The 23545-nt window shown below is 46.5% G+C and overlaps 3 protein-coding genes across 3 annotated transcripts; all 3 read right to left on the reverse strand.

Moving 5' to 3' along the window:
- Window positions 1-1367: 1367 nt before the first annotated feature.
- On the reverse strand, window positions 1368-5627 carry zgc:101810 (uncharacterized protein LOC493612 homolog). The gene is made up of 9 exons (XM_068587729.1): window positions 5548-5627; window positions 4489-4599; window positions 3529-3687; window positions 3282-3411; window positions 2945-3081; window positions 2698-2847; window positions 2033-2178; window positions 1743-1875; window positions 1368-1545 (listed from the first exon to the last, which is right to left on the reverse strand). Exons 1-9 carry the CDS (start codon window positions 5593-5595, stop codon window positions 1375-1377), a joined length of 1185 nt encoding a protein of 394 aa, XP_068443830.1. The 5' UTR covers window positions 5596-5627; the 3' UTR covers window positions 1368-1374.
- Window positions 5628-7452: 1825 nt separating this feature from the next.
- six7 (SIX homeobox 7) lies at window positions 7453-9602 on the reverse strand. Its single transcript, XM_068587735.1, has 3 exons — window positions 9195-9602; window positions 7796-7959; window positions 7453-7660 (listed from the first exon to the last, which is right to left on the reverse strand). Exons 1-3 carry the CDS (start codon window positions 9600-9602, stop codon window positions 7453-7455), a joined length of 780 nt encoding a protein of 259 aa, XP_068443836.1.
- A 9623-nt stretch (window positions 9603-19225) lies between these two features.
- b4gat1 (beta-1,4-glucuronyltransferase 1) lies at window positions 19226-23270 on the reverse strand. The gene is made up of 2 exons (XM_068587726.1): window positions 21869-23270; window positions 19226-21099 (listed from the first exon to the last, which is right to left on the reverse strand). Exons 1-2 carry the CDS (start codon window positions 22970-22972, stop codon window positions 20908-20910), a joined length of 1296 nt encoding a protein of 431 aa, XP_068443827.1. The 5' UTR covers window positions 22973-23270; the 3' UTR covers window positions 19226-20907.
- Window positions 23271-23545: the final 275 nt, after the last annotated feature.

The following is a 23545-nucleotide window of genomic DNA, read 5'->3' on the forward strand; positions in this document are numbered from 1 at the left end:
GCATCGGCTCTCTGTTTTTAACGCGAGGGCAAAAAAAAAACATCCCATCGAAAAAAACACACCGAGACGACCTGCAACAGATTCACTGAATGACTTAGCGAATGTATTAAAGACTTAAAATCCCTTTCACGACATCCATTCCACGTTTCAAATCACCGCTTCTTTGGGGTTCTTACTGTTAATAACACGGCGTTACGGTCTCGAACCCATAAACCAGGGCCTCTCTGGTCGAATGTAAATGTGGAAAAAAAGTCGCCAGCTTCTGGTGACCCCTGCTGCAAGTCATCACTACCAACTGACTGTTCAACTCAGTGTCATTATGGATTATCATATTCTGTATTTTAAACTAACTTTTAATTGTTCAATTTGTTGGGTGGATATCAAACCTAAGTATGGATTTTTTTTTCGACATATCTGGAGTTTTTAATCGGCCGAGGAGGTTCATTTTGAGAACTCTGGCGTGTTTTGAACGTTATTGCATGCTCTTTTGTTTTCATTTAACGTGAAGGTTCTGCGGACGTGGTGCGCGTGAAGCATGTGTTCATTGTGAGAGCTCACTATTTATTTTTATTGATTTTTTTCAGTGTGAAACAAACACATTACTGTATTTTTGGTCAGGTAACTCAGTATCGCAATAAAAATTGCAATATCTGTTCAGAGTGTCGTTACATTCAGTTTGGTTTTTGTACTTTGATGTCTTCACTCACCCACCAGGTGGCAGCAAACAACAACAACAACAACCTTTCACTACCCGCGCCCTCAAAGGCGCCGTTTACTCAGGAGTTTTGGTTTTAAAATGTTTGATGCAAACAGATTTGTATGTGTTTGGTCTTTGCGGTTGCTTTTAACAAATCAAAAAAAATACTTTATTAGCATGTTTGATCAAGTTTATTTATTTATTTGTTGTTAAAATCCTCTGACTAAGCAAATATTAGGACAGATTTTGCTCAAATGCAAAAGAAATATCCAGACAGAGCATGTTTTAATAATCTTATGATAGATTACAATGAGCTAGAAAGCTACTTTGTTCCTCCAGACAGGTTTATGATTATTTACCATTTAAAACTTTTCACATTTCACATCAGTCGGCGGCGTTTCCCAGCATACATGAACACAACTTTCCTATTTTTTCCAGTGCACAATAGAGGGTTACAATGTCTATATTTAAATGATATAAAAAAAAATTAAAAACGTAGTCATCGAAGACAACTGTCACTTTTTTGTCAGTCGACTAACTAATTCATTAAAAAATGAATTGTTCCATCACGAGCAGGAATGAAGGAGCGCTATTATCCATGAAGCACGTTGAGCTTTTCCCTCCAGCATGGCTACAAGAGGTGATGATGTTATTTTTTCTCTACAAGTTGTGCTTTTTTATCTGATTCCACCTCCCAGCTTTTGCAGCGCTCCCAGGCCTTTTTCCTCGTACTCCGCCCTGCTCACCCAGAAGGACTCCTTGTCTTTCATGATGTTGGCCAGCACCGCGCCGCCCAGGAACACCATGTGTTTACGCCGGGGAGGATCCTCGATGCGGATCCGAAACTTCTACATGGATGAGGGGGAAGAAGGAGAGAAGAGGGTCATTGAACCTTTGTGATCGCTCCATGATTACATGGGTCTCTCTCTGCTTGTTAGTTAGAGCACAGCTGCATTGCGGCGCTGTTGTGTTTTAATGAAGAGATTATCCCCACTGCATCCTCCTCCAGAGCAGAAATACCATCAGTAGACACTAAAGTTCTTACTGATAGTTTCTGAGCGTCTCCGTCCAGCACCCTCTCCAGGTAAAGCTGCTTGATCTCTCGCTCTAGTCTGGATGGAAGTCCCGGGTACATGGTGGACCCTCCCGACAGAACAATGTGTTTGTAGAAGTCCGACCTGCACAGAAGAAGAAGAAGAAGAAGAAGAAGAAGAAGAAGAAGAAGAAGAAGAAGAAGAAGAAGAAGAAGAAGAAGAAAGCAGGTGTGAGATGGGGCACGGACCCTGTGTGTGTTCTTCAGGGCGTTAGCACAGACCGCCGTGAGGAGACTCTGACCTGAGGTCCATGTCCGCGGCCTGGATGGTGTTAAACAGCAGCTCGGCCACTCCTGCTCCCTCCACGTTAATGAGATGAGGCTGGAAGAGAGCCTCGGGGGCCCCGAACCTCTCTCCACCCACCTTCACCTGCCGGCCGTCAGGGAGCTGCAGCGCAGACAGGAAGCAACTTTAGCCTTGTAGAGAAAACTACCGAAATGTCTGCTCTTAAAAAGCATCCAAACTTGTTTTAATTGTTTTCTATTTGGGAAAATACTATGCACTGTCTTTTAAAGAGTTAGAAAAGAAAGCTCATACCACTCTCATGTTTGAAAGCTAACTGAATGCAGCCACGTTAGCTTGGTTAAGTTTGAGCCAAGTTAGCTAAAACCACCACAGATTATTGTTTTTAGATGTTACAGGGTATATATATAAGATACACTTTGTTCATATGTATATATTTGTTTTCCTCTGGTGCCTCCTGGCTAGCTGTGTCCCCCTGTTTCCAGTCTTTATGCTAAGCTGCTGGCTTTAGCTTCACATTCACCTCACAGTTACAAGAGTGGTATCCATCTTCTCGTCTAACTCTCGTTAAGAAAGCTAATAGACACATTAACCTAAATGTTGAACCATTCCTTGTAGAGTTAAGCTAAAACTGCTCTACTGGGATTCAGTCCTTCAACATACCGTGAAGGTCTCCACCAGGTAGGTGGTCTCCAGGGCCAGCCGCTGCTCCTGCTCGACGTTGTATCCCACGTAGCAGAGCTCCTCCTTCAACAGACGCACAGTCTCAAAGTCGGCCGTGTGGTTGAAGGCGTAACCACGGAGAAGCAGGAGCTGAGGGCGTGAAGATCAATACAATTTGATGCGTAATATAATCTTTCCACTCATTTCTCCATCGGCAATGTTGAGCTGAGGGTCGACCGCGGCTCACCTTGATGAGGTACCGTGTGATGTCACGACCGGCGATGTCCAGCCTGCGCGTGAGGTGGGGCAAAGAAAAGCCCTCGTACACGGGACAGATGTGGGTGACGCCGTCCCCCGAGTCCAGGACCACGCCGGTCAGCAAACCTGCCGAGAGGACCGATTCCCAAAAATAGTATGTCGTTAAACATTTCCCATCATGCTGGAGGCCGGACAGAACAGGACAGAGACGTTAGACACTGACACCCACCATTATTACACTTGAAGGGGTAAAAAATGAAGGTCAAAAGGTGAACAAATGATTCAAACTACTGCATATGTATCTGTGATAGGACTTGGGGTCTTACCCTGAGCGTACAGAGTGAGCACAGCCTGAATTGCCACATAAATGCCGTGAAACTGGTACTTCTCAAACATGACCTCCGTGATCTTCTCCCGGTTCTTGGTGGGGTTCATGGGCGGCTCGGTCAGCAGGATCTGGAGGAAGAAAGCGATAAAATGCAAACTGAGTGAACTGTTTTCTTACTTTATGCTCAGGTTTCTCCTTGAGCTTTATTCTGAAAGGGTGGCAACATCCGCCCGGCCGCGTCCGACCTTGCATTCAGACGGGTTGATGTCCAGGCGGTCGGGCCCGAAGGTGTAGTCCCACAGGTGGAGCATGTCCTCCCAGCTGCGCACCATGCCGTTCTCCATGGGGTAGGACACCTCCAGCATGGAGCGGCATTCGCTGGCCTCGTCGCCCACCATCAGGTCCTGGTGGGAGAGAGCGGGAGGAGCTCAGCGACGCGATAACAGCTGGCCTTTCTGGAAAATGTCTGATTATTTCATTGTTAAAAAACATGAAGGGTGAGGACTGGATATTTGTTCCTTCCTGGTGCCAAAACCATATCTTAATTTGGCTCAGGTGCCATAACAATCCTTTTTTTTTACAATACCACAGTTTGGGGAATGGATAAATAAATGTTCACACGCGAGCAACCTGACAGGAACTTTGTCAGGATAGTATTTAAATCAGGTATCGTCTGATCAAATCAAACTGATGACAACCTTTGGACTTGATGCTAAAAACACATTTCGGTTAGTATTTGATTAAACACTTTTTGAGGTGTCCACATAGTTTTTTGGGGGGGAAGGGAAGGATTATTTTACAAAACAAAGACAGACAATGATCTTGTGGACAATGATGTCTTTGTTTTAATCCGTCTGTGGATCATGAAATGAAGCCAACGTGGCCTTTTGCTCTGTGCGCAGTCCTGTCGGGATTACAAGGAGTAAAAGTCTAAGTGCTCTGCATAACCTCAGGTTACGTGAGCATGTGAACTCCACTGCGTCTTACGGGCCTCTGACAGGTGTACGCTTTCTAAGACACTTAGAACTGTACACGTTACGGCTGCGTTTGAGCTGAGAGGTAAGAGGAGCTTGAGGAAAAGAGGTCGCTCAGGTGTTTGATTAGCTTAGCGAGTCTTACAGCGTGTGTTCGGATTTAGCGGACAGGCATTCCCTCCGCTTGAACCAGAACACAACCACATAGAGGGGGCGTTGAAGCCATCTCACCTTGATCTCAATGTTGCCCACTTTGGTGGTCGAGCGTATGATGGGTCGACCCACCATGGCAGGGAAGATGTGGTCGGGGAAGTTGGATCCAGCAAAGCCACACTTGACAAACTGGGGAGGGATGTGAGAGTGAGACAAACGAGGACTTTGTGCGTGTCATCAAAGTTCTCGTTTTCGTACGTTAACAGAAACTTAGAGTTAGGTTTGTGTTGCCCTGATCTGCTGCTGCACATTAGTTGTGCTCCTGCACTACAAAGCCTTTTGGAGTGGATTAGTCCCATTCATAAATCAATTCCATTCAGTTCAACCCGGCTTAATCTCTCTGTCCCAGAGTGTATTATTGTGATGCATTCACCAGATTATTCACCAGAACATGCAATCGAAACATTTTTCAAAGCATGTGTAAGTAACTCATTTGGCTCGCATGAGGATACAAGCAACAAGTATGTTGTTGCATTGCTTTTAAATGGGCTGCCGTACGGTCTCTGCCCGTCTACACCTCCTGCTTCAGTGTCTGGACTTGTCTTCGTGGCCGTGAGCACATTCCTCAGCCTGAAGCGAGGCCGTGCATTCCAAAGAGAGGACACGCAGGACCCAGCATCTGACTGCAGGTACGCTCGCTGCTCCCGTTTGCCCTCACATATATAAATACATCAATATTTACATGTCACAATACAGTATTTAAGAGCCACTCTGGGTGTTTAAGCATCTCATATCTCTCTTCCTGCTTGTCATCCAATTGTAGCTCGGTTCGAAGCATCGCAACCATTTATGGCTGCGCGTAAAGAGGCAGAGTGACAAGTCCAGACAGATGTGGAGTCAGGCTGCAGTATGCACACAGATTCACACCCTTCACATGTCAACCAGCGCATGTGATCCAGATGTAAACCTACACATATATATATATACCTTGTGAGAGCAGCCACGTTGAAATAAAACAGATGTTTGACACAGCTGGTGAAGGTTTGCATGAGATGACACTTTGAATACAAGCTCAGAGTGAATCGATGTGTGAACGGACTGTTGGGTAACTGCATGCCGACAACGTGACTGACTTACCCCCGTCCCATTGTCACAGACCACCACCTTCCTCCCCTCGCTGTCCATGCTCAAACAAATACAGCTGAAGATACTCCCTCCTGTCAGGACGGGGGTCGAGATGCCAAATGATGAATACGAGACTGTAACGCATGAATTTGGCGGTGACGACAACTGACAGGTGAGCAGAAGTCTTCTCGCTCCAGCGTGGGCGGGGTCGCCGAGTGGGTGGACGCCCATTTTCTGTGATCAGGAAAGAGGGGAAGGACATATATACGCCCCTTTTTTTTAGGGAAACAGGTAATGTCTTTTTTTTTTTTTTAAAGAGGCAGATATTTTTTAAAGTTGTCTTCTTTTTTTGCAATAATAAAAACAACATTTGGTCATTTTTTTTAATGTAAACGTGCTTATTCTGCTCACGTCTGCTGAGACATTGAGCTACTTCTGTACACTTTACACTGTTATTTGTAATTTGTAAATATTAGCAAAGCATAACAATGTTATGTATATGTGTAGTTTCATCCTTTCATCAAGATATGCATATTTCATATCGAATTATGAATTTCTTAATGTCATTTGTCATTGTTATATTACATTATTGAAATGTCTTTATCTCTTAAAAAGCATCAAAACAGGGAAACATATATCAATGTAAGGATGTTTATGACAATAATGAACTAGATAAACCCTTGAAGTGATGTCTGGTGTGCCCAAATTAGCTTATATTATACAAAATATGATCATAAAGAACATTTAGGCCCTTAAAATGTGTACAACGTTGTACTGAAAGGTCTGTATGTGGCTCATAACTCACGTCACACGTCAATAACACAGTTTTGAACTAATAAATACAGCCAGTCTGTAGTACTTTGGATAAAAATAGGTTCATTTATTTACATAAAACATTTACAAAATACATCTTTTCATTGCAGTAATGTGTTGAAATGATGGTTGTAAAAAAGACAGCAAACAGGCCTTCGAGCGTGTCTTTCCGACACGAGGACACACTCGTGTCCGACTCGGTCTCCCCGTTCTCAAATGTAAATGGCACATTGAGTTAAGACCGATTCGTGCTCTACATTCTCGCCGTCTCGTCTTTTCCGCCTCGGCTCCTGCAGGAATTCATCAGAGCAGCTCAGGAGCGATGACAAGTAAAGACTACACATTTTAAAACGGTAAACAAAGGAGGAGTTATCAGGTAAAACACCGCTTGTAACAAACATGTTTTGTATTTTAAGCAGCAACAGTTGCATCATTAGTGACATGAAGTCTTTCTAAACTCGTGTTTTTCATTGTTTTTTCATTGTAAAAGAGTGATGCCCTTTTTAAGGCGGTGAAATGTGTTTAATTGGCCTGTCACTATGTTTGCGTGCCATCGTAACCTGATAACTCTGAATAACAAGATGATTGAAGCGGATATTGTTTGCGTTCACAATTTTCCTAACAGTGGCATTGCATAGGTACATTTTGGAGATTTATTCAAACTGTTATGCCTGTCGTCTGAAGATAATAAAGTTATTAATGTGCATGTAAATGCAGTGACATATATTAAACGCCTACCCAAGGCATTGTTCATTGTGTCCTCACAATTTCCATACAAATGAGTTCAGTAGATGACTACTAGAAAATGATCTATCCAAAAATATAGTAACTTGAAATAGTATAACTCACATTACCTAAAGACCATGGTCCCAGTGAACTAGTTCATTGATCAGTCATGTGCCTTGGCGCTTTTTCTTCTCCTTTTTAAGTGCTCGTTGTTTTTGCATATCGTTGCCTAACAATGTCCACTCACAGCCGCATGCAGGAGCCGCATCCAGCCCCCCCCCCCCCCCTGCCCCATCTTCCTCCCACCGTGACCGCCTTCAGCGTTTCCCAACAGCCACGACCAGTTCAAAGAGTCTCTATCCGGGGTCTCGAAGCGTCTCAAGACTCGAACTCGCTGTCGCTGCTGACGGAGATCTCCGGGGTGGAGGCCCCCGTTCCTCGCCGCTCGTCCGCGCTGCAGTCGCTGGCCTCCGGGCTTCCCAGGTGGCGAGGGGAGGGAGGCAACAAGTGGGGGTGATGGCGGCGGTCCTGGAGGGAGCCGTCGGGGGAGCTCCCAGAGGGCATGTGGGAAGAATCCTGCTGCATTCTGGGAGGAGGGAGCGATGACAGACAGGAGCTTGGGTTTAATCGCTGCTCATCAGGTGATACTAGTCTTCATCGCATGCACTGGAATCTTCCCTGTAGGCGTAATCAGCGTGACGGCACGTGCGCCGTGACGTACCTGTTCTTGGCGGACGCGGCGCGGTCTCTCTGCCGGCGGTTCTTGAACCAGTTGCCGACCTGTGTGGGCGTGAGCCCCGTGGCCTGGGCCAGGTGGCGCTTCCTGGACGGGTTGGGGTACGGGTCCTGGAGGTACCACTCCCTCAACAAACTGCGAGTCCTCTCCTGGAGAAGACGAAGAAAGAGATGGGAATATTTAGGCTGCCATTCATTCATCGTATGTTATACAAAGTGCACTTTATTAGCGTGGAACCGCACTCTGAAAAGACGCCTCGTTGTGTTTTGATGTCAGTCTGTTACGCCGCAATCATCTTAACACTCATATGAAGCTCAGTTTAATCGCATTAGACTGGATTTATGAATACAGTCATTACAATCTACATCAGGCGTATGAATAACAATTCATAGCCACTAAATTGGATCATATTAAGGGGCTTAATAGGCGGTTGGGGGGAATATCCCTCCTGAGGTTTGGAATTAAAGATTATCAACACGTATGAACAATACTCGGCCCCGCCACATGAGGGAGAGCACACACAGAAACACACAACTTCCTCTTTGATTCCTTCAAGTTAATTTCTCTGTTGTGGAATTAAACAGATTATCATCGCCGTTATTATAACTTTAACTTCTCTTTGCATCCAAAAGAGCTGCTCGTGATCTCACGGCACTGAACACATATTCAGTGTTTCTGTTGCTCAAGTGGCACCAGAAGAGTGAAAATGTTGCTTTAAAATATTAAATGAATGTCTATATTGGCTTCTAGATAGCAGATAGGTGGATTATTTAGATTATTGCTCATTGTTTTTTATTTTTGAAAGAAGCTGCTAATTAAAAAAATATGTTTAAACTCTACTGGATACGTTTGGCCTTTGCAGGTGCACACACACACACACACACACACACACACACACACACACACACACACACACACACACACACACACACACACACACACATGTTAGAGCAGTGAAAGTACAAGATGAAAAGTGCTAAATGTGACCATTTTAACCCAGGAACACATACAGGTCAATACAAGTCTGTGTGACATCATATAACGTTGGATATATGAGACAAATATATGACAAAACAAACCCAAAACTTAACATGGACACTTTTGTGTACAAGTTGTGCTGGAATCAGTGCTCATGTTGCATCTTTGGGAGCCGTAATCAGTTTGCCTGACCTTCATCAAAGCATGAGTATCCTGGCAGAAAATATTCATCCAGGTTTGAGAGAGATTTCTGATCTTGCAACAAGCAACATGGTGGTACAGTTTACATTGTTAAGACGCACTTTCCTCCTGATTTTCGCCCAGAGACGAGGGGACACGTGGGTCGTTCCCGGGTCAGACTCCATCCCGCTGTCACCAGCAGCAGCCACCGTTACACCGTGTTTACCTTGAAGCAATGCGTCTTCTGCTCTCCGTCCCAGATGGTGCGGGGCAGCGGGAACTTCTTGCGGATCCGGTACTTCTCCACGGGCCCCAGCGGCCGCCCGCGCAGCCTCTCCGCCTCCCGGTAGTGCGCGTCCAGCCACAGGTCCTGCAGCTTGGCGTGCGACTCGCGCGTAAACCGGTGGCTCTGCAGGATCTGGTAGAGACCCTCGAAGTTCCCGCCGTGGAAGGCGACCAGCGCCCTCGCTCGCATCACGGACTCGTGTCGGTTCAGCGCCTCCCCGGCGGAGCCCGGCACGGCGGCGGGCAGCGACCACAGGAACCTGCCGAGGCGCTCGATGTCTCCGGTCTCCTCCAAGTTCTCGCACACCCGCGCGACCTGGTCCGGCGTGAACATCGGCAGTGGGAACATCTCGGCTGTAGGTACTCTTCCCTCCTCCTGCTAGTAGCTCAGCAAAGAAGCTCTGAAAAGTTCGCGAGGCGCATGAAGTGGTGTGTCCAGCCGTGCGTAACGCTCCGCGCGCTCGCTGCTTCTCCTGTGGGTGTGTGTGTGTGTGTGTGTGTGTGTGTGTGTGTGTGGAGATGATGGCAAGATTATTGACACTTGCAGCATCTATCTGCTGCCTCTCTTAAGCAGCTGGGTCCTTCCTTGTATTCGGGCACAATGTTTTCAGAGAAGTTGGTGCGCGACGGCGGCTCCGGGTTTCCGACGCAGAGCCAAATAAAGAAAGAGGACAAGGAGTCAACCCGTATTTATAGCGAGATACAATTAGCATCTCTGTAGTTGTTTTGAGAAGGATTATACGTCCTGGCCATTAGCCTCTTAGCGGGGGGTAGTGTGTACAGAGGTGACTGGCTGATCAGCTTGTTTGGCTTATAGCCTGAGGATACGTTGACTGCCGGGGATGACTGCAGAGAGCAAACAAGCGAGGATGGGCTGTTTGGTGAAGGATCTGGTGGGAGAGCACAGCCTGAGGAGGAGAGGATGAGGGGGAGAGTAAAGACTTGGAAGTTCAGTGAGACAGGAAACCACTCAGGGTTCAGAGCCCCTCCAGAAAATTGGAGGAGAATGACAAGAAATGAGGTTATGAAAGCTTCTATAAAGGCCTGGGACACTTTGAAGTGCTGGTGAGGACTATAGTCCAGCACACTTGGATGGCACAATTCAATCATGGGGTCATGGTCATGAAAATCTGGATCACATGTGCCTGGACATTTGGCCAGGAGGACAGGTCGGGACACAAAGCTGCGATCCCCCACCAGCTACTTAATACCCATGTAATTAAAACAGACACGGTTGCACCTATAGGTCACCCTCAGTGACTTCTCAGCCAGGACAAGACATAATGAAAACGCCCCGAGACATCGGTGTGTGTGGCGGAGCAACAACGGGACAGGGAATTAATGATCTGCTGCTCAATCCCTCGGATCTCAGTAGCTCATTAATCAGATTTAGGATCATTTTCTTATTAATCAGGTTAAGGATCCCGTCAGCATCTGTTGACCGTCATGCAAACATGCTGCACGTCATGTGCACATGGCTGGAGGAAATATATATATTTATATGTGTCACTTTGCCGAGCATCAGTGGATAATTAGATGGATATTAAATTAGCAATTTCATTTAAAGCCTAAAGCAAACGGAGCTGGAGGCAGACGTATTAATCCCTGGAGTGAATATGAGGCTTTGCATGAAGGTTGCAGTCAGGTCAAGGATCATCTGCTTTAAAATGTGGTGAAGTGGCTTAAAATTTGACTACAAATCTGTCTAGAGAACAGATATGAGCCCGCCAGGCATCGATCTGATTAACTTGTGTCTGCAAGTAGTTAAGTTGTGTTGTTGTTGAGACACAAAACACACTTTGTGTCATCTTGGCTATACTTCTTGAGTGCATTTGTAGTGTTTTTAATGTGTTATACATCTATTGTGGAAGCAAATGATCAACCGTTAACGCACCCATGGAAATACAGAAAATGTCTTTTCAAAGAAAATGAAATGAGAAAAATATGAATCTGATACATTTAAAGCAATTTATTAAAACATAAATTCCATCTGAGCATCAAGTGGAGTCATCTTAAGACGTATGCTCACACAGCAGTTGTGTTTGTCAGGGGAAAAAAAGTGTTTTATTTTGAAATATCTACATGACAGCCCTGTTCCTGAGTGACACATTAAATATAAATGTTGATTCATTTATGTTTAATTAAAATATACTAATTGAGGGCAAGTTTAGTTTTGATAAAAGTAATATATATTTAAATTGAATGTACCACTGTAACATTATTTTACTGGCTGTTCAGAGTTCAGCGTGTACAGTTACTTCATCAGCCGTCGGCCATCATTTGATACGTGTTAGAGTCTAAATCTAGATTAACATACCAGGTGGGATTGGTGAGCTAACGCAAAGGGGGTTAGGTGCGATGTGAGCGTGTGTGTGTGTGTGTGTGTGTGTGTGTGTGTGTGTGTGTGTGTGTCCGCCACACTCTTTGGCACAGAAGGGGAGAAATGAGCTCAGTGAAGATCATGCTCACAGTTAATCTGACCCCTCTAAAGTTTCAGACACTTCGCGCCCCTGACCGCCACCACACTTACGTACACACACACACACACACACACACACACACACACACACACACACACCTTACGAGAAATCCCCCCCCTCAACCCAATCTGTTTAACACTTTGAGAGCAGACTGAACCAAAATCTGCTTAAGCGCTCCCAAGCCGTTGGAGCAGGATGAATGATAAGATGGTGATGGGATGAACGATTACATATGTGTTTGTAGAAGTGAGGGGGGGGGGGTCGGGTGTATCACATCTTATACTTTGTATATTTGTACAATAGGACATCTTGACATCACGGATCATGCTTTTGTCACTACTAATGCACCTCGTGCGAAAGTGATTTAAATGTGCAACTTCAAGGCCATTTAATTCTTAGAAATGTGTCCTTTATGTCACTAGTTTTACTCATCTGCAAGAATTTTTGGTGTGTTTGTGTGTGTGCGCGTGTGTGTGTGTGTGTCCATGGATCCTCATTCAGGTGCTGGACCACCCAAAAGACACGGCAACACCTGATCCGAAGGTCAGACTGAGGCCCCCCTCAACCCGCCCCTCCGAATAGAAGAGTCTCAAAGCCGCTGGTGCGTTCAGGTGCTCCTCATCCTCTCATCAGGTGAGAGACTCCTCATGTTTACTCCCAGAAAGTCGACCCTCACATGGCCGACATGGTAAACATCCACACAAACGGTAGAGAGACGAGGCCGAGCTTTCATGTGTCGGCCTGCAGAGGGAACACACAGTGAAGTGTTGGAGTGAAGACCACCTGATGGAAAAAAGAAAAAGGTCAATACGACGCGTTCCTGTGACGTTTCCCGACTCGGTGAGTCGCCGAGAGTCCATTGATGCACACGATGGAGAAACTTTAACTTATCCTGAAACGCTCCAGTCTGCCCAATAAACACCGCCGGAGGCTTTAGCTTCTGATCAGGGATGACAAGAGGAGAAAATGCCGGCAAATGTCGCTCTTTGTCTAAAAGAATGATTCATATTTGATCAAATCAAACGTCCGGTTTCATGATAGTAGTCAAAATAATAAAGAGTGCAAAAAGCCTTTTTTTCTTCAGTACATTGAGTTTAACTGTGTTTTCATTTAACAACTGGAGAATGTGTAAAACATGTTAGCGGCTACAATTTAATGTACACACACACACACACACACACACACACACACACACACACACTGCCCCGTTGGCTGGACCTATAGATGGTGGATCCCCACTTGGCATAATTAATTAGAGGCTTAAACAGAAGCCTCCTGTTTAAAAAAAATGACCTGTTGATTTTGCCGACAGGCAAAGCGGGAAGCATGCTGTGTGTTTGTGTGAGTGTGAGTGTGTATGTGTGTGTGTGTGTGTGTGTGTGTGTGTGTGTGTGGAAAGGGGGTATTACCATGCTGTATAAATCCACACCAAGCACAATTAACAAGCAATTGGGAGGAGAAGTAATTAGTATTATCTGCTTATCACCGTCGACCCCTATTCTCAGGAAAATGGGTTCGAAAAAAACACACACACACACACACACACACACACACACACACACACACACACACACACACACACTAATTCCCTCCAGGCAAATGTGTAAGGGCTAATTACAAGCTCATTTGCAACTCAATAGCAGTATCCTCTCAGACAGGTCTCTCCCCTCCATCCCCCCCCCCCCTCGTCCTCAACACACTGTGTGTTAGCTTTACCTCTCGGCCACGCACTCGCCAAACAAACGTCACAAACCGCTTCCCCGTGCGCCGCTGTGGGGCGAGAGGAGGGAGAGAGAGGGAGATCTCTTCCTCCAATAGACACAGGTGATATGAAGCAACTGCGGCATTCAAGCTTTAAACCAAACAGATGTTTAAAGTAGGTCTTCTGCTCAATTTCATGCAAATATTTGAATACAATTTAAGGAAATAGACACATATTGTACCAGTGTGTATATGTAAAAAGCGCTATTAGCTGAAGCCTTCGCCTCTTTGTGCCAAATGTTCATTTTGTAACTTGTATAAATAATAGTCTTGTCCAACTGGTCTTTTAAATGTAAAGAAATAGTGACATATTTGGACAATTTTACAGCCATATTAAAAGTATAAAAAGAGAAGATTCACGAGGTCAATGTTGTTTTTAGGCTTTCCCGAGGCGTCCGAGGGAGATTCTTCATGAAACGTGGCCGGTCTGGGCCCGGTCACGTGACATTACAGCATGGACTCAGAGCGACACGCTCCTCGACACGTCCAGGTGTGAAGCTGGAGAGCCGTCCTGAGATTAGTTGTGCGGCGGCGGCGAGGTGTTCTTTCCAGGTATCGTTAACCAGCGGATCCCTTGTTGGTCCCTCCGGTACGCTGAACCAACCCCCCAGACGGTATCATGCTCGCTGTTGAAGGATCGGCTTACCGCGAGCTCACAGTTAGCCGCTAAATGCTAATTTAAGCCTTTAAAAAATAGCCCCGGCAACTCGCTGCTACTGCTGGATTAGATCTTTTCCTGTCTCATTGTGGCCGGAGAGCTGGTTTGATTGCTGAGAGACGACCGTCTGGGCGACTCCCGACGTGATGTAACGGGACGTTTTATAAGCGGGAAAGCCGGGAAGCACTTTGACTGTGACAAATACAAGTTAGAGGATTTAAAGTCATTGGGAGCCCTTCAGTAGTCACAACCGAAATGAAAGTGTTAAATAACTCAAATATTCTTGAGTGACTTCGCAGTTTGACTGACATAATGTATATTTTTGATTGACAGCACTGCAGATCTTGTGGACTACCAGGGGAACGAAAATGTGTTTCATAAAACCCTCTCACTTTTATTGCTCTCGGTTCAGCTTCGATTATTCTCATTTCTACTTTTATGTCAACTGAGTTTCTGACATAAAACAACACAAACAGACTTGTGTCGATACATTTGATTGCAAGATGTGCATACGTTTGTAATAATATAAAAAAAAACTAAAACAAATAGGCAGTATTTCTGAACAAAGAAAGCTTAACTTGTCATTTTCAGAAGACACATGTAGTATAAACTGAATATTTTCCTAGTTTTCGCATCAAACCCTCGCTCATGCTTGGTCATAAAACCCTCCTCTTCCTCTTCTTCCCTCCATCATCACATGTAACAGGTGTTACTGGAGTTGTTTAGGAATCCTGACGGATTTAAGGTGGGACTTATTCTTACCTAATACTATAATGCTCATTAATTCCTACTTTGGTGACTCCCTCTGATCCTCTCTGGTCGGCTCGTCCTCGCCCTCTGTGCCGCCGGCGCCGTCAGGAGGCAGGAAGCAGAGGACGGCTCGTCTTTCGGGCCCAGAGGGACGAGACCGCGGGACCGTAAGATGAGGGCACACGGATGAAAGGGCCGCTAATTCAGTCGTGACCCATCAAGGAGGGTCCCGCCCCCGCCCTTCCTTGAGTATTGTTTGTGAAACAATAGTTTGGACTGTCTTCAAAACAATAGTTTCTTAATTAGGGGGTGGAGGAAGGCCCTTCGTATGGTTTCTCCTGCTCTGACAGCTCTGAAAGTTGAGTCAACGTCGTGACTTTGAGCTCAAACGTTGTGCGCTTCGTTCAATATAATTTGTGCTTTTCTACAATTACAAAAACATCTGTATGAGGTTTCTCAGTAAATGTGCAATGGCACGCAAAACTTGTACGCACAATGATTTTGGGGGCCAAAGGGAACAAAAGATTTTGTTCTTTTTTATTGTCTTATTGTCAGCGAGACAAAGTAAAACAGTTCCGTATTGTTGTAAATGAATTACAAAACTATGGACAGATGAAGAAACATAATAATATCCAAGCGCTTTGTCACATATGAACAATAAGAAACACTCTGAACATCCCACACTGACCGTTCAGGGTGAATCTTGCACCGTCACAGCCGTGTGCTTCACAGACGCTGAACTGCTTTTTTGAATGATGGCGCGCAGGACGTTTTAAAACAGATCATGTCGTGACACCGAGGGAAACTGCCCGTTGGCGACCTTTCTGTCACTTTGTTTGTTGTCTGTGTCAGAAGACGTGGGGGGGGGGGGTGGAGCCCCCGTCTGTGACGACGTGACACCCCACAAACTAATGAGAGGATCATCTCACACGGACCACACCAACACGCCGCCGCCACTCGACAGTTCTACAAACACATCGTTTTGTTGTATCATGTGGAAGGAAATTTAACATTTAACACTTAACACCTTAATTATGTTAGTCAGACATGAGAGTGATGCATTTAATGAGTTTGTCTTGTGCATAATTCTCCCTTATGAACCTCCACAGGTCAACTTTGCTGCAGTTGTTTTAATATTGACATTATTAGCACCAGCAGGTGTTTTAGCGCCTGCTCTATGATGTCATACAAACCCAGAGCAGCAAGAAAAATCATTAACCGGCCGTGAAACCAGTCACAGTGACTCCTAGCTTATATTGATTTTGTCATGTTGTGTGATCCTTTGATACAGCGGCTGACCGACTCAAGTAAAATTGAATCTGTCATATAAATCCCACTTAATCTCCCGCGTTACAAGCGCTATATTAAGTATATTAACTAGCGCAAGTGTCGGCCGTGTCGGCCGGTATCAAAGCGGCGTCTCTGCAGGAGAATCTGTCCGTTTGAATCTCCCGTGCTGCTTTTTGATCGACTTTTTTTTAATTAAAAATGAAAAAGCCACGCTCGCTGTCAATCGATTGAGCCGCGCGTGACACCCCTGAGCCCCTCCAGGTAATCTGCGAGACCTTTGTTGGCACACATCCAGGAAGTGTTGTGTAAACATTGGGGTGCTTGTATCACAGCTCCCAAATGGCGTCGATCGATCGGAGGAAAATTTGCCGCCGACGTAAAACCTGTGTGTGTGTGTGTGTGTGTGTGAGCGGTGGAGAGCATATGTTTTACTCCTTCGCTCTGTGGTGTGTGTGTGTGTGTGTGAAAATCTCCTGCAGCATCTATGCAAGCGTGATTTTACCGGTTACTCACCTGTGTGTGTGTGTGTGTGTGCTATTGTGTACATGTCTGCTGTGTGTTTTCCCGCTGGGTTCATGTGACAGCAGGGGTGGGAGGCTAAGAGCTTGGTGAGAGGGATTACCTATATCTGTTAGGCCTCCTTTTCTTTCCCCCCGGCGGTGTCACGTCTCATTACTTCTGTCCTCCAGCGCGGATAGTCTGGCTTTAGCGGGATACATTTAAGATGCGGGCAGCCCGGGCGTCCAAGAACACCCGGTTTAGACGCAGAGTGATATGCGCGCCCTTTGCCCGAGAGGCTTTTTTCTTCTTCCTGTAAGCAGACAGGTAAACTTCTCCCAAAGCTGGCATTGACGGTCGCTAAGCCCTCGCTTGTTTAAGTGAAACGGATGGCGGCGTCTCAAGAGGGAGACGTGGCGTTTACGATCTGAGGAAAGGTCGAGTAACGAACACGCGACGCTACGATACATATCGAAATCCCCTTTCAGACGCTGCACGTTGAACGTGTGAAAGACGTCTCTCCTCTCGTCCTCTCGTCTGAACCGTTCGACCTATAATCACTTTGCAAATCCTTCCAGTCAAGTGTCTCATTAGACGAAATCGCCGATGTTAAGCCGAGTGGCGTAAACATCCTCTGTGGTCCCTCTTTCCTATTCAAACCGCTGTTAAACATGCTACAGTGGACAAACAACCCCTTCGTTTGTTGCCGCATTTCATTTGGAGAATTCCTTTTCATCAGCACGGGTCATCGACTCCTTCATCCCTCACCTCATCCACTGACCCAGAAGGGCCCGCATGGCCACAGCGGCCGCGTGTTGACCCTTTGCTCTCATCGGCCTTTTCCTCCCTCCCCTCTCGAGGAACACCACCCTCCGCCCCCGCCTCCCGCCTCCCGCCTCCTCATCTCGCCCTCCAGCTGGTTCTCTCCACTGCCAGAAGCCGAGGAGTTTTCCTGGCCTTAGCGGGGCGGCTAATCTAGATGGCGGGAGGCCTCCCTCCTGCTAGCGTACACAAGAGAGGGCAGCCCTAATTGCTTATGTCGTAAAGCTCTCTGACCCAGATAAGCCTCCGCTCCCCAAAGCTGTCGATATAACCCCACTTTACCTCACCAAACCTGCCTCTGCTGATCCACGCAAGCGAGCGCCTCCTAACATTTCTGCACCTTCTGCCACATTATTAACACCCCGGACATGGAGGGGGAGGCTGGGAGGAGGGAGGCAGGGGGCTACGGGGAGGAAGGAAACGAGCACCATGAGTAGATGAAACGTGACGGGTTGATGCCGACCGGCTTATTTATGGAGGCGCAACTACTTTCAGTGGGATTTTGAGTGCTGCGTCTTCTGGTTTGAACTCGTTCAATCAATGCATGTACTTTGTTTTGCGAGATACAAACTCATTTCATCCGACATAAATGAGAAAAAAAAAGACAGAGAACGGGCCCCGCATATGAATCCAAAAGGCAGCATTTGTATGCAAGAAAGAAGAAAGATGAAAAGTAAAAAAAACTTTGTGTATCAACCTTGTGAGAACACTGATTTTTGTAGCTCAAAGAAGAGTGTACAATAAACAATACGAGGCTTATTCATATGCACAGACACTATTTAATGCACTCATACTAACACGGCGTATTAAAATCACTGGGAGTACGCGGCTTGATGCCTGGACCAGAAATCAAAAGTGACAGACATTTCAGTGGCCGCACTGCTTCGTCAGGTGGAGGGGTGATTAGGTGGCGCTCAACGAAAGCCCGTGTAAAGCCAGAGCGAGAGCGCGGCGTTGCGTGCGGCCGGCGCTCGCGTGGCCGTGCTCATCGTTGAGCCCGCTAATGCAGGCTTACAGCTCCGAAACGCCAGCGCGGCTCGGAGCGGTCGACGAGCGGCGAACGTCACACGTGCTCTGCTTCGACAGCAGATGGCCACTTCGGTCCACCGAGCGCAGGGATGGATTAAATGCACTGAATACTTGTTCATGTAACCCGGGTGGCGTGGCGGTCTGGGCCCCGTTACACAAGTTCATATCAAACAGGAGCCTCGCTGAGGCCTAGTCCTTATAATTACTCAAAAAGGAGCTTTTAATTAGCCGCTGACCTCACTCACTGTATAATCACCCACCACATGCTAATGCTATTGGTGCAGGGATGCCTTTAAACCCCATCTTAAGCCATGTTACACCACAGGTAAATGTCAACCGCGTCAAGTGCTCGGTGAACGATACTCCTCCTGATATCTTGGGGTTTTTTTTTCCACCCTGCGATCGACACACCGCAATGCTAAACTACAAGTTCCAGCATAACTTTATGCTCTTTGTAGTTTTTGGCTCGTCGAGCCCTCGGCTCCTGTTTAAGTGATACTTCTAGAAACACTCTTTTTAATATACTTGTCCTTACTAATCCCTCTGGGGAAGTTAATTGATTTAATCTGAGTGCTCAATGAGCTTTACGCTGACTGGAGATGTTGCAACAAGTTACTGTAGTTTGGATAATAATAAAAAAAAGAAGTATAATGACTGAGAGTTTAGGGTGAATTCAAAGTCATCCTGTAGGTTTTTAATAGAAAATCCAACAATACAAATCAGGCATTATATTGTGTGAACACAAAACAAAATAGAGAAATAAAAGTACCACGTCACGTCATCACACGAGTAATACGTCCAAACGGATCTCGCTCCAAAAACAGCAAATGAAAAGGATTTAAAGTGGTTCTGAAAACAAAAATATTCCGTATCAAACATAGTTTTTTTTGCACCAAACACAATTTCGTGCTACAGTTTTCCTGCTTAGGGTCATTTAAAGAAACAAAAAATGACACCCAAATCCAGTTAAACTAAAACATGTCCACAATAAATATCTCATAAACACAACAAGTGTGCTCCAAAATCAACAGTTACACATCAAGTTAACACCTAAAAGTAACCAAGCGTCTTTTGCAGAAGCTGTGGTAGTGATGTTTAATACTGTATAAAATCATTTCACATGTTCTAGTGGTGATCAGCTCACATTGCCACAGAAATCCAGACTGCTCCTGTTTGGTTTACATTTTGATTGTGCAGTTCGTTTCTTCTTCTTCATGCTACATTTCTAGCTGCAGCCCACAGAATAATCTAACCGACTACCAGCGTTAGATCCTCTGTTACAATACAGTTTTCCACAGTGTTGGCGTAGTCGTAGAGTTGTACAATGTTCTAAGTAAAGTTCCCCAGTGCTTTGCGAGTAATCTCTTCCGACAGAACGAGTGCCGAGAACGTCTGAAATGTGCCCGACAGTCAATTTCCATCTCAGTGGCGTTGTGTAATCCCTGTTCTGCTGTAGTGTCTCCAACACTCACATCAAGCACAATAAATATACACGTAGATACGCAACGCTGCACTTCTCACACAAGGATTTGTCGCCACCTGGTGGTCGCACCACGTCATCGATTAGCACAACGTTCAATAAAAACATCAAAACTGGAAATAAAGTGATATATACAGCAACAAAAAACAACAACAACAACTCAGGAAACAAAATGGAGAATTATATATTTTGGCAGTTTCATGATTGTGTCCTACGTTTGCATCGACCAATCAGAAAGGCTGTTACATCTCTCTGCACGGGGAAACTTGTTTCTATACAGCCAGTCATATCATTTTAAACCTTATTCGCATCATGTAGATTTATATTAAGGATAAAAGGGTTTTTTTCCCCCTCCAACCTTTTAATAATAAAAACGATCAGCTCTAAATTTGACGTTGGACTTTAAGAAACGAAGCCATCTTTGATCCGCTGTCATGAAATGTTGAGCCTCTAACGTCCTGTAACTGAACTCAGGATGTCTCTCCGAGACTATTTCCGTATCTACACCGGCTCAAAGGTGTTCTAAAATAGAAAAGGTACATCATATGCTTCATATTAATGTTGATCTTATGGCATCTAGATTTCGGATTTGCATTAGATAAAAAAAAGACAGATTTCTTATCTTTCCTCACTTCCAGTCCCAACCAGCAGGACATTCTCTGAAAGCTCCAGAGAACCTTTTCCCTGCTGCTCACTTTTAGAGGGACTTGAAATAAACCCAAGCGTGGGATTAGATTAAACTCCCACTGTGCCATCCCCACGAGGAATCAAACAAGAACAAAAAAAATCGAGGACGTTTTCGGGCAGCGAGAGCCTGACGTGGAGCTAAATCTGGTGAAAAATGAGAAGCATGTTTGGTTATTCGACGTGTGCTCCTCCTCTTGCTTCAGCAGCGCCGGCTGGAGGACGGGTATTTGCTTTTCAGGCCCTCTTTGAAGCTGCGAAACAGAACGCGGTTGCGTTTGTTCTCCTCGTCCTTCCTGGCGTGGAACTCCCCTTGGATCTTGAAGCCCCGGTGCACCACGAAGGCCGAGCTCAGCACCGAGAACCTGTACCCGGCCACGTGGAGCTCGCAGGCCTGTTGGAGGAAGGGGGGGAAAAGACACCGTGAGAAGGGAGACGGGATGAGAGGGGGCGGGTGAAGGAGAGGAGGCGGGAAGAACAACTGGAAACAAGGAAGAGATGCTCAGTGTAGCGCGATGAAGGGCGAGGAGATGGACCACGGTGTGAAGAAGCTGCAACAGGACGGACAGAGGATCAAATAAATCAGCAACAAAGATTGTCTGTTAAAGGGCCAGTCCGCTGATTCAGTGTCATACTTCCATAAAGGTGGGGGCCTATGAGAGGTCAAAACCAAAGTAAAAAGCCAAGCTATCCTGACTTTGAGTCCTCAGTGTGGGTCAAACTCTTAAAACACTGGATCTTGTGCTTCCTATAATGCAACTATTTTGTTAAACTGCCCCTGCTTATTGAATTACCTTTCAAATGCCACACCCCCATTTTTTTACACAGGCTTTCAGTCCAAAAATATGCAGAATATGACTAATGCTCCATTTAGAGAGTTTTTACAGATGGTGTGGTACTCCTTATTCAAAGTACATTGACTTTCATGTGTTAAATGTGTATTTCTCCCTTAATCCAGTAATTTAAAGTGAAAGTATCACTAGTTGTCACTTCTTAAGTGTGATTATTTACCTGCTCTGCATAAGACAAACAATCTTAACTCCCACTTACCAGCTTTTCAGTCTTCTTCGGTTAGTATGTGGACCCGGAAGTTATGTTCTATTTAAAAATCAAAATAGAAATGTGCAAAGTCAAGAATGAAGCATTTTAAAACTGTACATCACCTGGCTGATCCGATTGAAGCCATACTGCTTGAAGTTCTCGTCGTACAGCGGCACCGTGTGGGGCCCGATGTAGAAGGGCTCCCAGGGGTCCGTCCAGGTGAGCGTGTGGGCGACCTCCAGGGTGCCCGTCTCTCTGACGTGGCTGTTGACCCACTGGGAGTAGTTGGTGGGGGCTTGACAGCGGGGACACAGCTCCTCGTAGAAGGGCCGGACCTCACCCACCTGGTAGAGCTGCACCAGCTCCGCCTTGTTGGCGGGCATCTTCCGCGCGTGGCGGATCTCGAAGGCCGGCAGCACGAACACCTCGTCGCTCCTCGGCTCGCGCGCCAGGATCATGGCCAGGAAGTGCTGGTGCAGGTCCGCGCTCGGCATCATGTCGATGTCGATGACCAGGATGTAGGAGGTCTCCGTGCCACCGCGGGCCACGTTGCGCAGCAGGTTGTTGGGGTACGAGACGTTCCCGGTGATGGCGTAGTTCTTGTGTTTGTCCCGGTGGGTCTCCAGCCTGGAGAACACGGACGCGCAGTCCTCGAGCCCCGCAAAGTGCTCCCGGTCCTGGTCAGGGAAGCTGGCCATCTCCCCGGAGAGGCAGACCAGGTGGAAGTCCACCAGAGATTGGATCTGAGGGCAGAAGAAGCTGAGCGCGTAGGCCAGAGCGGTGGCAAACTTGACATCTTGCCCGTGCGCAAATATGGCCACGGAGAGCGGGTTGTGCCACCTGTCCAGCAGGGATTCCAGGTGGTGCAGGTTGTTGATGGTCGTGTGCGTGGCTAACGCCAGGACCCCGGAGCCGGGGTCGGATCCCGGCTTCAGGTTTGTGGTGAAATCACTTTTGATCAAGTTCTTGTACACCCGGTACTGCCCGCTGTTGTCGAAGATCCCCCCGGTGGACAGCGAGTACCTCAGGCGCTCCTTCCGAGAGTTTTTCTCGGGGTGCCCATTCTTCTTGCCCCCGGAGCCTCCAAAGAGCTCAGAGTATCGGTACCGCTGCTGCTTGCCGTGGAACTTGGAGAGGAAGGACAGGTACATGAGCTGCAGGAGCGCCACGAGCAGCAGAGCACTCAGCACCACTTTGAAGACGGAGCATTTCTTGGAGAGATGCATTCCAGAGAAACTGCAAAAAAATGACCCCGACGAGTGCACGCAAAAGCAGGTTCCGGGAGGGGGAGACACCTGGAGCGAGGCTATTTCTGTCCGAGCGCAGCAGCTAACACCACCGACATGCTAACTAACGCCGCAGCCTACCAGGCTGGAAACGCAACGACTGCGTGCATGACGTCTGCTGGTTTAGTGGCACAGATGCCCCCAGATTTTTCCCACGCGCGAGCCTCGACAGCGCGGATGAAACGTTGAATATAATCCCAGTGTCCGTGATCTCCATCAAAAGACAACACGGCTGTTACCTTGCTGCTGCTGCTGCTGCTGCTGCGACAGCGGCGCATGTCTCTACGTAACGACCGTAATGTCGGGAGTAAAGGCGCCGCCGGATCCCGTAGCACGGCTTGGTGTTAGCTGAGCGGTGGCTGACGGGTCACGGGTGGAAATGAATAAAAAGCGGCTTTCAGTAAATCTTCGGTTTATGTGACAGCGATGGCGTGAAATCAAAAGTGACTTTTGTCTGTCATGGGCTTTATTTTGTTTTTAAAAAGCCATGTGACTTGTAGAAGGAGTCCATAA

The sequence above is a fragment of the Clinocottus analis genome, unplaced genomic scaffold, assembly GCF_023055335.1.
Source record: "Clinocottus analis isolate CAN_PGR_092001 unplaced genomic scaffold, fCliAna1.0.p SCAF_21, whole genome shotgun sequence".
NCBI lineage: Eukaryota > Metazoa > Chordata > Actinopteri > Perciformes > Cottidae > Clinocottus > Clinocottus analis.

Excerpts from the sequence above, each read along its gene's own strand:
- zgc:101810 (XM_068587729.1), bottom strand. The coding sequence starts at position 5,595 with ATGGACAGCGAGGGGAGGAAGGTGGTGGTCTGTGACAATGGGACGGGG. Across the intron at positions 2,179-2,697 it reads ACCTGGTGGAGACCTTCACG|CTCCCTGACGGCCGGCAGGT; the intron begins GTATGTTGAAGG and ends TCTGCGCTGCAG. Across the intron at positions 1,546-1,742 it reads GAGACGCTCAGAAACTATCA|AAGTTTCGGATCCGCATCGA; the intron begins GTAAGAACTTTA and ends TCATCCATGTAG.
- six7 (XM_068587735.1), bottom strand. The coding sequence starts at position 9,602 with ATGTTCCCACTGCCGATGTTCACGCCGGACCAGGTCGCGCGGGTGTGC. Across the intron at positions 7,960-9,194 it reads AGAAGACGCATTGCTTCAAG|GAGAGGACTCGCAGTTTGTT; the intron begins GTAAACACGGTG and ends CGTCTTCTCCAG. Across the intron at positions 7,661-7,795 it reads GCCGCGTCCGCCAAGAACAG|AATGCAGCAGGATTCTTCCC; the intron begins GTACGTCACGGC and ends CCCTCCTCCCAG.
- b4gat1 (XM_068587726.1), bottom strand. The coding sequence starts at position 22,972 with ATGCATCTCTCCAAGAAATGCTCCGTCTTCAAAGTGGTGCTGAGTGCT. Across the intron at positions 21,100-21,868 it reads GCTTCAATCGGATCAGCCAG|GCCTGCGAGCTCCACGTGGC; the intron begins GTGATGTACAGT and ends TTCCTCCAACAG.